Source organism: Eptatretus burgeri, chromosome 7, assembly GCF_056783735.1.
Source record: "Eptatretus burgeri isolate ZD-2024b chromosome 7, Ebu_testis_v1, whole genome shotgun sequence".
NCBI lineage: Eukaryota > Metazoa > Chordata > Myxini > Myxiniformes > Myxinidae > Eptatretus > Eptatretus burgeri.
In genome coordinates this window covers 38840495-38854687 of record NC_140967.1, presented here as the reverse complement: position 1 = coordinate 38854687, position 14193 = coordinate 38840495, and the positions used below count along the sequence as shown (strand labels likewise).

The 14193-nt window shown below is 44.8% G+C and overlaps 1 protein-coding gene across 11 annotated transcripts in view; it reads left to right on the top strand.

Moving 5' to 3' along the window:
- Window positions 1-14193, top strand: part of BIRC6 (baculoviral IAP repeat containing 6) — a 443632-nt gene that overhangs the window by 245742 nt on the left and 183697 nt on the right. For all 11 annotated transcript variants that reach the window (XM_085888090.1, XM_085888088.1, XM_085888086.1 and 8 more), the window contains 2 exons: window positions 336-735; window positions 10196-10422. In XM_085888090.1, the coding sequence (XP_085744216.1) occupies window positions 336-735; window positions 10196-10422 (627 nt within the window). The remainder of the gene's footprint in view (window positions 1-335; window positions 736-10195; window positions 10423-14193) is intronic.

Below are 14193 nucleotides of genomic sequence, written 5' to 3'. Positions count from 1 at the left end.
TATGTTATACAAAATTTACCCCATGCACAAAAATCATTTCCTCAATAGATCCAGAACAACGCGATACCAATTTTCTCGAACTCGGTGATATCAAAAGCATTTTGGCCCATAGGCTCTTCTTCATTTGTACATGTTGTTGAAAACCATTGCTGGAATTGGGAGTTTCCACATTTAAGCCTTTTATTTGGCTGGAGGAAGGACTTTGATGAATAAGCTATATATTGTCACGATTATTTTATAAGATCAACCAGTGGAGAGTGGGGGTGGGTTTGAATGGCAACTATTTTTTTTTGTTTTCCTGATGTCTCAAAAACCTGTTTCTGTTTCTCCCTTAGGTAAGTGGATCATTTGTGGCTCAGGTGAGCCAAGAGCATGGGCAAAATGAGCCCGAGCAATTTGAATGGGTAAGCCTCGACCCCAGTGGCGACACATCGACAATTGACTTTCCGGAATTTCTTGCCTTTGAAACGAATTCCTCGGTCCCACCCCCTCCATCGTCTTCGGTGCCCACTGGTGGCAATGGGGGCGGAGGCACCGGAAGTGCTTCCACCACCACTAGTTCTGCCAAATCCAGCCTTCGCCCGCCAGTCATGTGCCCAGTGCCTCCTCACTCACTCGCAGCCTTCGGCCTCTTCTTGAGACTACCAGGTTATGCCGAGGTGCTACTCCGTGAAAGGCGTCATGCCCAGCGCTTACTGCGCCTTGTTCTTGGTGTTGTTGATGATGGAAAGGGAAGTAAGTTCTTTAAACCTTTCTCTCTTTTTAAACTCGTGCATGTCAGTCATCATTTTTCGTTTTTTAAAAAAGTTCAATTTGTGGGTGTTTGTTTGTTTGTTTGTTTATATATGCTTCAACAACGAAAAAAATATGCCTAACCAAATCAAAGCAAATTTTGCATGTTGCCTTAGGGTACCCAAAGTATGGTTTCTGTCAGGGTAGCATATCTGTTGGTGGGTTTCAGGGTTGGGGGAAGACCCCAATTCTCTCTACGTAAATGCACAGCGAAAATAGATAATAAATATCTCGATGTATAATGCCACCGAGTGGTATCCAGTTTAACAAATTATCTGCTTAAATAAAGAAAGTCCTGTCAGATCCTCAATTCATGGATTCTCAATTCGCGCACCTCTTGTATTTGTGGGTCATAAAGTGTGACCTGCTTCGACATTCGAGATTCGTGCATTCACGTTTCTCTCTTTCTTCTTTTTTAACACTTCAGGACTGGTCTCCAATATCCACCTGCAAAATTTGAAATCAGCCAACATCTCAGCATTACATAAAACGGTGCAAAAATGGATCTCCTTAACTACAGCCCAATTAGCTTACTGTACTTCCAATCATCAGCAAGGTCAAGGACTTTTTTTCTTTCCAAATGGTGTTTCGGTCTAAGGGGTCTAAAAGTTATTGTGGGGGGGGGGGGGGTTGGATTCTCATGGTCTTTTGGGTCCTCAGTGGCTTTTGGGTATTTAGGCTAACCCCTGCTCTTGCAGAGAAAATGGCCGTTCAATGCTTATTGTTGTTTGTTGTGCTGACTTTTGGGTATTTGAGGTCTTTTGGGTCCTCAGGGACTTTTGGCTCATCTGAGTATTTTGGGTCTTTTTGGTCCTCCAGGACTTTTGGCTCATCTGAGTCATTGGGATCTTTTGGGTCCTTGTGGTCTTTTGGGTGTTTTGAGGTTTAAGGGTCTTGGTCATCTTCAAAGGTCTTCAACGGTCGAAGGGGTCTCAGCAGTCTTAAGCGTCGAAACGTACATTCCAAAAGTACGTAATTCATCGACGTATGTGTGTGAAGTCAGGGTGCACTGATGTTCAAACAGTACATAATTAATGGACATATAGTCAGAAAGCTTCACTGTCAAAGGAACATTTCGATAGTGCGTAATTTGTAGATGTTCGTGAAGTCTACAACTAACGTTCAAACAGGACGTGATTAATTGGCGTCTAGTCTTCATTGCTTCACATACTGACTCACGTCTTCACGTCCCGACTCACGTCTTCACGTCCCGACTCACGTCTTCACGTCCCGACTCACGGCTTCACGTCCTGACTCACGGCTTCACGTCCTGACTCACGGCTTCACGTCCTGACTCACGGCTTCACGTCTTCACGGAGTGACTCACGGCATCACGTCCTGACTCACGGCTTCACGTCCTGACTCACGGCTTCACGTTCTGACTCACGTCTTCACGTCCTGACTCACGGCTTCACGGACTGACTCACGGTTTAATGGACCGTGCATTACGTTTTTATATACCCTGAAGACTATATATATATATATATATATATATATATATATATATATATATATATATATATATATATATATATATATATATATATAGTAAGACTCTGACTTTCATGGGGGATACTTCTCTTCCTCTTCCCTCTATAAGGGTTGAGGTCTGATAGCACTAAGCTTTTGCCCTGCCTTGACCACGATACTCCTCTGCCTCCCTCTGTCCTCAGCCAACTCTCTCCACTCTCCAACCACCCCTGCCTTTCTGATATCCCTCCTCACACAATCTCCCATCTCAACTGCAGTCTACCTATTTTCCTCCTACCTTGCTCCCTCAACCTAACAGCTCTCTTTGCCATTCTCTCTTCCCCCATCCACACCAAGTGTCCAGCCCATATCAGCCGGTATTTCTCCAAACTCCCCATCATACTCATTTTCACACCAAGCTCCTCCCTCAGTTCATCCATCCTCTTTCTGTCCACCCTCTTCACTCCTGCGATCCTCCTGATCCAGTTGATCTTGCTAACCTACAGCCTCTTGTTGTCTCTCTGTCAGTGCCACCGTCTCCAGACCATAAAGGTAGGCCGGCGTTGCACATGTCATCAGAACCTTCCCTTTCATTTTTCTTGATATCTCCCTGTCTGCCATTACTCCCTCCACATTTCTCCATGCATTCACAACCCACCTGAATCCTCCGCACCTTTGCCTTGGTCTTACCATCTCCAATCACTGTTCCCCCAAGATACTCAAACCAATTTCCCTGTTTGATCTCCTTCCCTTCTAACCTGGTATGAATTTCTTTTCTCTGCTGCCTGACCAACATCACCTCAGTTTTCTCCAGACTCATCTACTCATCTTCCCATGCTTCCAAAATGCCTCCTTCCACTCCCCCAGTACTTCCTGCACCTCCCAGCCACTCTCCACCACAAGAGCCAGATCGTCCGCATGCAGCATCCTCCCCATACTACCGCTCAAGTTCAACTTCCTGCTTACCAGCTCCATCACCATGATAAGCATGAGTGGGCTGAGAGTGCTTCCCTGCCTCAAACCAATGTTCACGCTGAACTCCTCAGACATCCCAAGACCAACCAAAAATTTACACTTCATTCCTTTGTAAATCCCTTCCACCAACCTAACTTCAACTTACGGCACTCCCATACATCTCAGTGTGGCCATTACCATCTCTCTAGGGACAGTGTCCTAAGCCTTCTCCAGGTCCACAACTCCCAATGCCATCTCACCTTGCACCTCCAACCTATTCTCCACCAGCTGTCTCAGCATGAACATCTCATCCGTCATTCCCCTCCCCTTTCTAAACACCTGCTGTTCTTCTCCGATCTCTATCTCAACCCTCTTCTTTATCCTCCCATCCAGAATCCTCTCCAGCACCTTCATTACATGACTGAGTAGCGTAATGCCCCTATACTTCCCTGGATTTTGAACATCGCCCTTCCCCTTCCAGATGGGCACTGTTAACCTGTCTTCTATGCCTCTGGAATTGAACCCTCTCTCATACATATGTTCCACAACCTCTTCGTCCAACTGACTCTGACTTCTTTCACTGCACTTATCATTGCTGTGCATACCTCAATAATGCCTGGTGCTCTTCCCTTCTTCATCCTCTTCAATGCCCCCCCCCCCCTCTATGTCACTAGCCTCCCGCTATCATCCTTAATCACCACGCCCCTTCATTTCCTTCCCATCATCATCTGTCAGAAGCCAATTTATTTTCCATTTTCCTCCACTATTCTCTTCCAACTTGTACAACTCCTCTTCCACATAATTACTCGCCTTATCCACAGCTCTCCTCTGCGCTTTCTTCTTCTGACCATACTGGTGCAGCAACCCTTCAACTGACTGCCTCCCCATATCCTTGATCTTCTCTATCCTCTTCCTAACCTGCTTTTCACCAACTGCCTTTATTACCTCCTCTGTTCACCATACTTGGTTTATGTCCCTCGGCGATGCTGTCTTTCCTGACGTCCTTCCACACAAAACGTCTGCATTTCCCCCGAACACCCCTCCATACGTCTTACACTCCTCCAAAACTTCTGCTTCTTTGCAAAGTGTCTCATACCTAGCCCTCAACCTCTCCTTGTACTCAATGACAACGTTTCCCCTACATTCATCCCACCTAATTGTACTTTGACCCCTGCTCTTAACTTCCCTCCTTTTCTCTATCTGTACCACAAACACCGCAGAATTATGCTGGTGAGCAACATGCTCTCCCTCTACTGCCTTACAATCGTTAACCCTCGACAACTGTCGCTTCCTTACCACCACCACCAAATCCATTTCCGATCTTTGATGTCCACTCCTACAGGTAATCTTGTTGCTTTCCCGCTTTTGAAAGAATGAACCAGCTATGGCCACCCCATTCCTTGCCACAAGCTTCATTAGCTCTTGACCCTCTCAATTCCTCATTCCCAAACCAAATTTACCAAAACTTTCCTCTTCCACCAGCTCTACCATTCCCACGTGCACGTTAAAGTCCCCTGCAATGCACAGCATCACGTCCAGCACAACCATTCCCACCATCCTTTCCTGTGCATCCCTGAATTCCTGCTTCTCTGCCCCAGTCCTTCCCATTTTTGGTCCATATACTGACATAACACAAACCATTTGCCTCTGTATCACCACCCATGCCATAACTATCTGTCTCTCCCATCTTTTCACTTTGAATGCCTTCTTACTGATCTCTTCTGATACCATTATTCTCACGTCATTACTCCTTCCATTCCGACCTGCATGCAACATTTTGTATCCTCGTATCAACCTCCTCGCCACGTTAGCCACGACATTTTCTGAAATCGCCTTCTCGTTTTCTGTTAATGTAACGGTCAGTCAACTTGTTCACACCATCGTGTCTGCCCACAGAGGTTGCACTCTCACCTCTTCATAGCCAATCTTGTAGCTCAGCTTTCTGGCTCAGGCTCATGACTTTCTTCTGCTTCTTGGGAGCAGATATATATCCTGCACTACTCTTGCGTTTAGGACCCGTGGTCGAACAATGAGCGTAAAAAGTCCATGAGCACGAGGAATCGCAGCAGGTCAAGGCAGCGGGACGAGAATAATGAATGAGACTCAGTACACGCTGCACATAAGTAGCTGTCGAGGAGTTGTGGGTAGATGGAGGAGGGGTGCGTAATGTGACCATTGTTTGTGGGGGATGGTGGTGGAGGATGCTTTATGTGTGTGTAGACCTGCTTTATGTGCAGCTGATGGGAGATGGTTTTTGAGCTGCTTTATACGCACGGCTGGTGGGAGACGGCTTATGCGTGACTGGAGATGGTTTTTGCGTGTGAAGACCTGCTATATGCATGGTTGGTGGGAAATTGTTTTTGAGCTGTTTTATGCGCGCGGCTGGTGGGAGGTGGTTTATGCGCCTGCAAAAACCCGTGAATAGCTGAAACATAGGGGCTGCAAAAGTCGGTCACATTTTATCAACCACGAATATGCGAGGTCTGCGAATGTCGAGGTTTCAAGGTATATATAAACAGCGGCCTGCAAAAAATATTCACCCCCCTCCAAAGTTTTCACAATGTTTTTTTTGCCCCCCTGAGCTTATATAATGATGCTTTCAAATCAAACGTCACAAACTCCACCAAAGTGATAAAGCTAAGAAATGCAGATAAAATGTGAATAAGTCAGATTAACAGAAAAGATCAGATTATTCTCAGTTGCATAAGTACTCAAACATTTTGCGTAATTTACGCCAAATAATTTCAGGAGCAAATTATTTCTTTGAAAGGTAACAAAATGAGTGGTATGTTTCACCTGTATGTAATTAGTTGTTGAACTTAAAAGTTAAGCTCGCTCAATTAATTATCTCAGGAGATTTAAGGTGCAACTCACTTGGTCAACCAACAAGGCAAACGTGAATACCAAGGAGCTTTCCAAAGAAGATAGACATAAAGTGGTGGAGAAGCTCCGTTCAGGAGAGGGTTATAAGAAGATTTCAAAGTCACTCATTATCCCTTTGATTATGGTGAAATCCATCATTAAGAAGTGGAAGATGTATCATATCACCCAGACTCTACCCAGATCAGATCACCCGTCCAAACTTTGCAGCCAAGCAAGCAGGAAACTGGTTCAGGATGTCACTGTAAATCCAACACCGACTGAAAGATCTGCAAGGTTCAATGTCAGAGATGGGAGTCAGTGTTCATCAATCAACAATATCCCATTCCCTTCACAAAGCTGATCTCTATTGGACAGGTGACAAAAATGAAGCCATCACTGAAAAATATGCATCCAAAAGCTCATATGGACTTTGCGAAAAAGCATCTTAGAGATACTGTAGGCATGTGAAGAAATGTTCTCTGGTCAGATGAGACAAAAATTGAACTTTTTGGTTTAAATTCTAAGCGTTAGTTCTGGTGCAAACCTACCACTGCACATCATCTCGTCGACACCATCCCAACTGTCAAGCATGGTGATGGTAGCATCATGTTATGGGGTTGCTTTTATCAGCAGGGACTGGCAAGCTTGTCAGGATGGAAGGGACGATGGATGGTGCAAAGTACAGTAGAATCCTTGATGAAAACCTGTTCGAGTCAGCCATGAATCTGACTGGTAGGAGATTCACATTTCAGCAGGACAATGATCCCAAGTACAAAGCGAAAGCCACACTGGAGTGGCCAAATAAGAAGAAAATATATGTTCTTGAGTGGCCCAGTCAAAGTCCTAACTTGAACCCAATTGAGCATTTATGGCGAGACTTGAAGATTGCAATCCATCGACAATCCCCATCAAACTTGGCAGACCCAGAGCAATTTTCACGTGAAGAATGGGCAAAGATTTCACCATCTCATTGTGTAAAGCTGGGAGAGACCTACCCAAAAAGACTCATCGCAGTCATTACTGCAAAAGATGCTTCTTCGAGATACTGACCTTAGGGGCTGAATACTTCGACAACCAGTGAATTTTGATTTGTACATGGTTTTTGCAGGTATTCCTGACATCTAACCTCATTTAAAATTACAACAGTGTTTCGTTTGATTTCATCAGTTATGAATAATAAAGTTAATTTTGAAAAATTGTTTCTACATAATTTGTAATTAATCTAAATGTATCATTATTGTGAGTGGGTGAATACCTTTACAGGCCACTGTATATGGCTGAGTCACTGCATCAATATTGGGTTACTTAGACTTTCGTAAACCATCAAGAATATTGATGTTTAAAACTGTCGCAGAAATTAACCCGAGAGTGCACCAGAACAATGATGAGCCAAATGGCCTCATTTCCTTGTTTGAGGTCAGTTCATTGATTTTCAGACGTACAAACACACATACATAACATACATAGAGGCAACTGGCCCTTCTATAAATACAGATATATGTATGTATATGTATGTATATATATATATATATATATATATATATATATATATATATATATATATATATATATAATCATGTTGAGGCCTCTGGATTGGAGGTTATGCTCTGGTAGCGGACTGCCTTTGCGTCCATTGGAGATCAGTGGAGTGCTTGTCACACTCCACATATGTCGATGTATGTATGTATGTGTGTATGTATGTGCAGACGTACGTACAGCTCGTGGACACAAAAAAGGAAACACCAATGTAAAGTCACTCAATGTGACATTGGGCCACCACGTGTGGCCAGTACAGCCTGCATGCACCATGGCATAGAGTCTACCTGCATCTGGAATTCTGCAGGATGGATGCGGCACCATTTTTCCACGAGAAAGTTAATCAACTCTCACCTTTTTAGGGAGGTAGAAAACGCTGTCTCAGGTTTTGTGCAAGAATATCCCATAAATACTTGATTGGGTTCAGATCCTGTGACTGAGAAGACCATGACGTATGGATAACATCAATAACATGCTCATTAAACGATTGGGTGACCACACGTACTCTGTGGATGGGGGCATTGTCATCCTGGAAGACACCCTATGAAAGAAATGCTGCAACATGGGTTGAAGATAATCACTCAGTCCCATTAAGTAGCGATTGGCATTGATCTTGCCTTTTATGGGAATGATTGTGCTTAAACGTGCCAGGAAAATGTGCTCCACAATATCACTGAACCACCAGAACCCTTCACTGTTGGGATCAAACACCCAGGGTTGTGGAGTTCTTCAGGTTGGTGCCACACTTGCACTCGTCTGTTTGAGAACATGGTGAAGGATGATTAATCTTTCCATATCACATTTCTCAACTGCTCAGTCGTCCATTGCCTGTGCTCCTTCCACCACTGGACTCACAAATGTGCATTCCCAAGTTTGTTAAACGGTTTGTGCGCTGCAACCTAACTATCGTATCCTGCTCTGTGAAGTTCTCGGTGGACCGTTTTTGGTGAAAATAGCTGCTCGCACCCTAGGTTGAAATTTACAGTCAATTGATCTGCAGTAACTTGCCATGCAAGGATATCATGATCCTGGCATATGTGCTTCCACCCACTGTTGCCCTTTGTTGATGTCTTTCCCTTGGAGTTCCATGCCAGCATCACCTGAGACACAATTGCTCATGAAACATCAGCAAGTTGAGCTATCTTTGTCACTGAAGCTCATGCCAAACACACCCCAACAATCACTCCTCTTTCAAAGCCACTGAGGTCTCCTCTTGTAGCCACACTCGCCATAATTATAGACAACCAGGCCTGTGTAGCATTTTTATACATGACCCTAAGCATCCTGACCGGCTGTTATTTGCTGAATTCACACATGGGCCACACCTATGTGGAAGCTGTTGCTTTCAGGATACTTGGTGTCCCTCATTTACTCAGGTCATGTCATTAGAATCATTCCATTGCCTTCTGAATGCAGGTGTGATCCTCAGGTTACTGGGCTATTCAAACCTTCTTTACTTCCAAGCCAATATTACGAGCATTTGGTTTGTCAAAATATTTGTATTTTATATATTGTTAAACACACACGATGCGTATTTGGATGTATAATGGACAAGAATCTTTGCAAATCATGTGATATCCCTTATAGCTCGATTGAGTGTGCAAACTGTTCCATGTATACGAACTACGAAGCAAATGATGAGCGAAGGGTGATCGACTGATCGTGTTCTCTCATATGCAGTACTTTGCTGTTGTTAGCATCATTTTGAGAAAGAGAGCATGGCTCTGCCGCTGATGCAGTGGCTCCTGTGGGTTACAGCAGGAAATTTTGAAATTGGATAATTGTGTCAGCAATAACTCTCCAACTTTTCAAGACACCATGGGTTCTTAACATACACGAGCAGTGGTGGATATTTGCATATGAGACACTCAGTTTAATGTCCCTCCCTGGGATAGGGCACTTTCTGATGCAAGTTGTTGTCAACCGTTTTATATTTGGCACTTTCCACGCATTAAAATAATGACCAACAACAATGTTTTCTTCAACCTCTTCATGGGTTTGACACCTCTTTCAATTAAAATGTCTTCCACACATGCCACTTTCCTTTAATATCTCTCAATTTTCCAATTTGCATCCACTATGTTGCTATGCACAAACAACTCAGGCTTGTATGGCTTACCGGTAGTTTGGGCATGCATGGAGGACGAACTTCTACAAGCCAACATGAAGTCTCATACAGCATCAGACATGCATGAAAATAAACACTCCGTGTCGTGTTATTTTGAGTAAATTATTGAGGATGTATGGCAGTTTGACATTCCAGCACACCAATATAGTATCACAATACATCGGTTTCAATCATCGCCATAATGATAATATGTACGCCTACAAGATATCCCAACCAGTTGTTATTTTAAAACGTTATATTCATTTGGATTTTGGTGAAAGTGAAAAAATTCCACATCTCGAGTTGTACAAGTCATTTGATTGCAGTATTTTTTTGTTTTGTTTTTTATGCTCTGCTACAAAAAGCACTTTTTACATCCTGCAAAAACTGCTTTAAGGTGTTCTGTGCTGTGAGAGTCAGCATTTGGTTGCAATAGGTTGCAGCGTTCACCTTTTCCACTTTTTTTTTTGCCAGACCACATACTTCAATCTCCCTCAGCCAGTGTGCTTCCCACGCTGCCCTTCCAAGTGTTGCGCACATTGCTTGTTTCCACACCGCTCACAACCGACGATGGTGTTCTGCTGCGGCGCATGGCTCTCGATGTCGGTGCTTTGCACCTGCTCCTGGCTTGTCTGGCCGCCCTCAGCCATCACAGCCCTCGCGGCAGTGTTGTGCCAGCTGCACCCCCTGCACCCACTGAGGTAAGCTGCTGAAAATGTAAAGTAATTTGTTGAAAACAATCTTGATTCCCAAAATGTTTGAGATCCACATGGGGCCCTCGTTCATCTGCTGAGGTGCTGTGGTATTGAGGTATTATCTGATTGGAAAGGACAGGAGTGTTGTTCAGTCATTTGGCCTTTTTCCTATTTTTAGCTCACCTGGAACGTACTTCCGGGGAGCTTATGGGATAGCTCGTCATCTCGTCATCCATCGTTACAGGGCTCGTCATCCATCCATCAGTCCATCCATCCATCCATATGTCCATAAACACTTGCAACTTCTTCTCTGAAACTACATACACAGTTTCGATGAAACTTGAGCAGAACCTTCATCACCCAGTGTGTACCAAAGTTTGTTCATGGCATAAAAAACAAAAATTGGCCCCAAAGCGGATCTATGGGGGGTTGCCCCCCCCCCCCCAAAAAAAATAGGTATTTGCTTTCTTCTCTCAAATCACACACACAATTTCAATGAAGCTTAAATACAACCTTCATCACACATGATGTACCAAAGTTTGTTCACAGCATTAAAAACAATCCAAAGGTGTTTACTTTCTTCTTCGTTAAATATTTTGTTGGTCATCCACGCCTACCAGTGGTTCTCTGGTTTTCTTATCCAGCCACTACCAGGTGAGCTCCCAGGGGTATTGTTTTATTCTGTCAAACTTATGCATGAATTGAACATCATTTGTGGCATTGTTTTTTGTTGTCCTTTGGAAGTGATTCATGAACAGCAATGAGGATGATAGGTCAGTTTTGAAGGGAGAACAGTTTTGTAGTGCAGTGTATGTGTTTTCAACTTTTTTATCATACAATGAGTGATCACCTTCATCATCGCCACCATAATAATATGCAACATCCAATTAGTTTAGGGCGAGAGGCTTCCAGGGTTCATAATATTGGCACAAGTCTTTCATGAACCGATTGGCCAGGTCTGACTTTCGACTGGAGCTGGTGAAGGCAGGAATTTACAGTTTTGCCAGGGTGCCGGCAATAGCTCGCCAAATTTTCTTTGGAAGTCACCATGGGGAAATTTCTTCTTCTTCTCCTCCTCCTCTTCCCTTTATAATGGGTGAGGTCCGATACCACCAAGCTTTTGCCCTGCCTTGACGACGATACTCCTCCACCTCCCACTTTCCTCAGCCAACTCTCTCCACTCTCCAATCACCCCGACCATAAGGATATCCCTCCTCACACAATCCTCCCATCCCAACTGTGGTCTACCTATTTTCCTCCTACCATGCTCCCTCAACCTATTCGCTCTCTTTGCGATTCCATCCGCACCAAGTGTCCAGCCCATTTCAGCCAGCATTTCACCAATCTCCCCTTCAAGCTCATCTGCATACCAGTCTCCTCCCTCAGTTGATCCATCCTCCTCCTATCCACCCTCTTCACTGCCTGACAACCTGACAATCAACCTGACACAGTTGTTCTCACACAACTGCAGCATCTGTTGTCTCTGCAGTGCCACTGCCTCCAGATCACAAAGGTAGGCTGGCGTTACTCACGACATCAGAACCTTCCCTTTCAATTTTCTTGATATATTTCTGTCTGCCATTACTCCCTCCACCCTCCTCCATGCATTCACACACACCTGAATCCTCCAATGCACCGCTGCCTCAGACTTACCATCCCTGCTCAATGTTCCACCCAGATACTCAAACCTATTTCCCTCCTTGATCTCCTTTCCATCTAACCTGATATTCATTTGTTTTCTCTGCTACCTGACCCACATCACCTCATTCTTCTCCTTGATCATCTTCAGCCCATGCTTCCCAAATACCTCCTTCCACTCCCCCATTACTTCCTGCATCTCTCACCACCTCTCCACCATGGCAGCCAGATCGTCCACATACAGCATCATCCCCATACTACCCCTCAAGCTCACCTTCCTGCTTAGCAGATCCATCACCATGATAAACATGAGTGGGCTGAGAGAGCTTCCCTGCCTCAAACCAATGTTCACGCTGAACTCTTCAGACGTCCCAAGACCAACCAAAACTCTTCCATTCGTTCCCCTGTACATCCTTTCCAACAGCCTTCTGGCACTCCCATCCACCTCAGCATCGCCATCACCATCTCTCAGGACAGTGTTGTCAGCCTTTTCCAGTTCCACAAACCCCAATGCCATCTCACCTTACACCTCCAATCTCTTCTCCACCAGCTGTCTCAGCGTGAACATCCCATCTGTCATCCCCCTACACGTTATAAACTCCTGCAACTCTTCTCCAATCTCCATCTCCACACTCTTCCTTATCCTCCTGTGCTGAATCCTCTCCGGCACCTTCATTACCTGACTTAGCATCGTAATGCACCTGCACTTTCCTGGATCTTGAACATCGCCCTTCCCCTTCCATATGGGCACAATTAACCCTGTCCTCCAATCCTCTGGAATTGAACCCTCTCTCAATCATATATTCAACAGCCTCTTCGTCCAACCGACTCCGACTTCTTCTGCTGCAATTATTGTCTCTGTACACACCTCATCAACATCTGCCTTTCCTTCCTTCTTCATCCTCTCCAATGCCATCTGCACTTCCTTTTCTGTGATCTTCACCAACTCCACCTTTCCTTCCACATAACATGAAGCTCCAGCTCGCCATTGCTTCCTTCCCGTTCAACAGCTCCCCAAAATATCCTCCCCACACTTTCAATACTGCCCCCTCTCTGTCACGAGCCTCCCGTCATCATCCTTAATCATCGCCCCCCCCCAAATATCCCTACTATCCTCAACCTTGTCACAAGACAGTTTATAAACCATCTTCTTACCACCATCTTATTCCAACTTGTTGTGCACCTCCTCTTCCATTTCATTCATCGCCTTATCCACAGTTCTCCTTGCTGCTTTTTCTTCTGCCCATACAGGTGTCACAACCCTGCACTGGGCTGCTTCCCCCTATCCTTGATCTTCCCTGGCCTCTTCCACACCTTCTTTTCACCAACTGCCTTCGCTACCTCCTCCATCTACCATACTTGGTTTCTATCCCTCCACAATACATCCTTTCCTGATGTCCTTCCACACGAAATTTCTGTAATTGCCTGAAGCGCCTCTCTGTACTTCTTCTACACCTCCTCCAAACCTTCGGCTTCTTCGCAAAGTTGCTCATACCTAGCCCTTAACCTCAATGTCAACATTTCCTCTACACTTCCCCCACCGAATAATCTTCAGACCCTTGCTCTTAACATCCCTCCTTTTCTTCATCCGTACCACAAACACCACAAATTTGTGCTGGGTGGTAACATGCTCTTCCGCCACTGCCTTGCATTCCTTAAACCTCGACAACTGTCGCTTCCCTCCCACCACCAAATCCAGTTCTGTTCTACGATGTCCACTCCTATAGGTAATCTTGTGACTTTCCCACTTTTGAAAGAATGAACCAGCTATGGCCATCCCATTCCTTGCCACCAGCTCCATCAGCTCTTAACCCTCTCTATTCCTCGTTCCCCCACCAAATTTACCAACACATTCCTTTTCACCCAGCTCTGCAACTCCTACATGCGTGTTGAAGTCCCCCACAATGCACAGTACCACCTCTAGCTCAACCATTCCCATCATCCTCTCCATTGTGTCCCTGAATTTCTCCTTCGCCCCAGTCCTTCCCATTTGTGGCCCATATACCGACATAACACACACCTGTCCTCCAATCATTTACTCTGTATTACCAACCATGCCATAACTATCTGTCCCTCCCATCTTTCCAGTCTGACCACCTGCTTGCTGATCTTCTGATACTATTATTTCAATACCAGTAC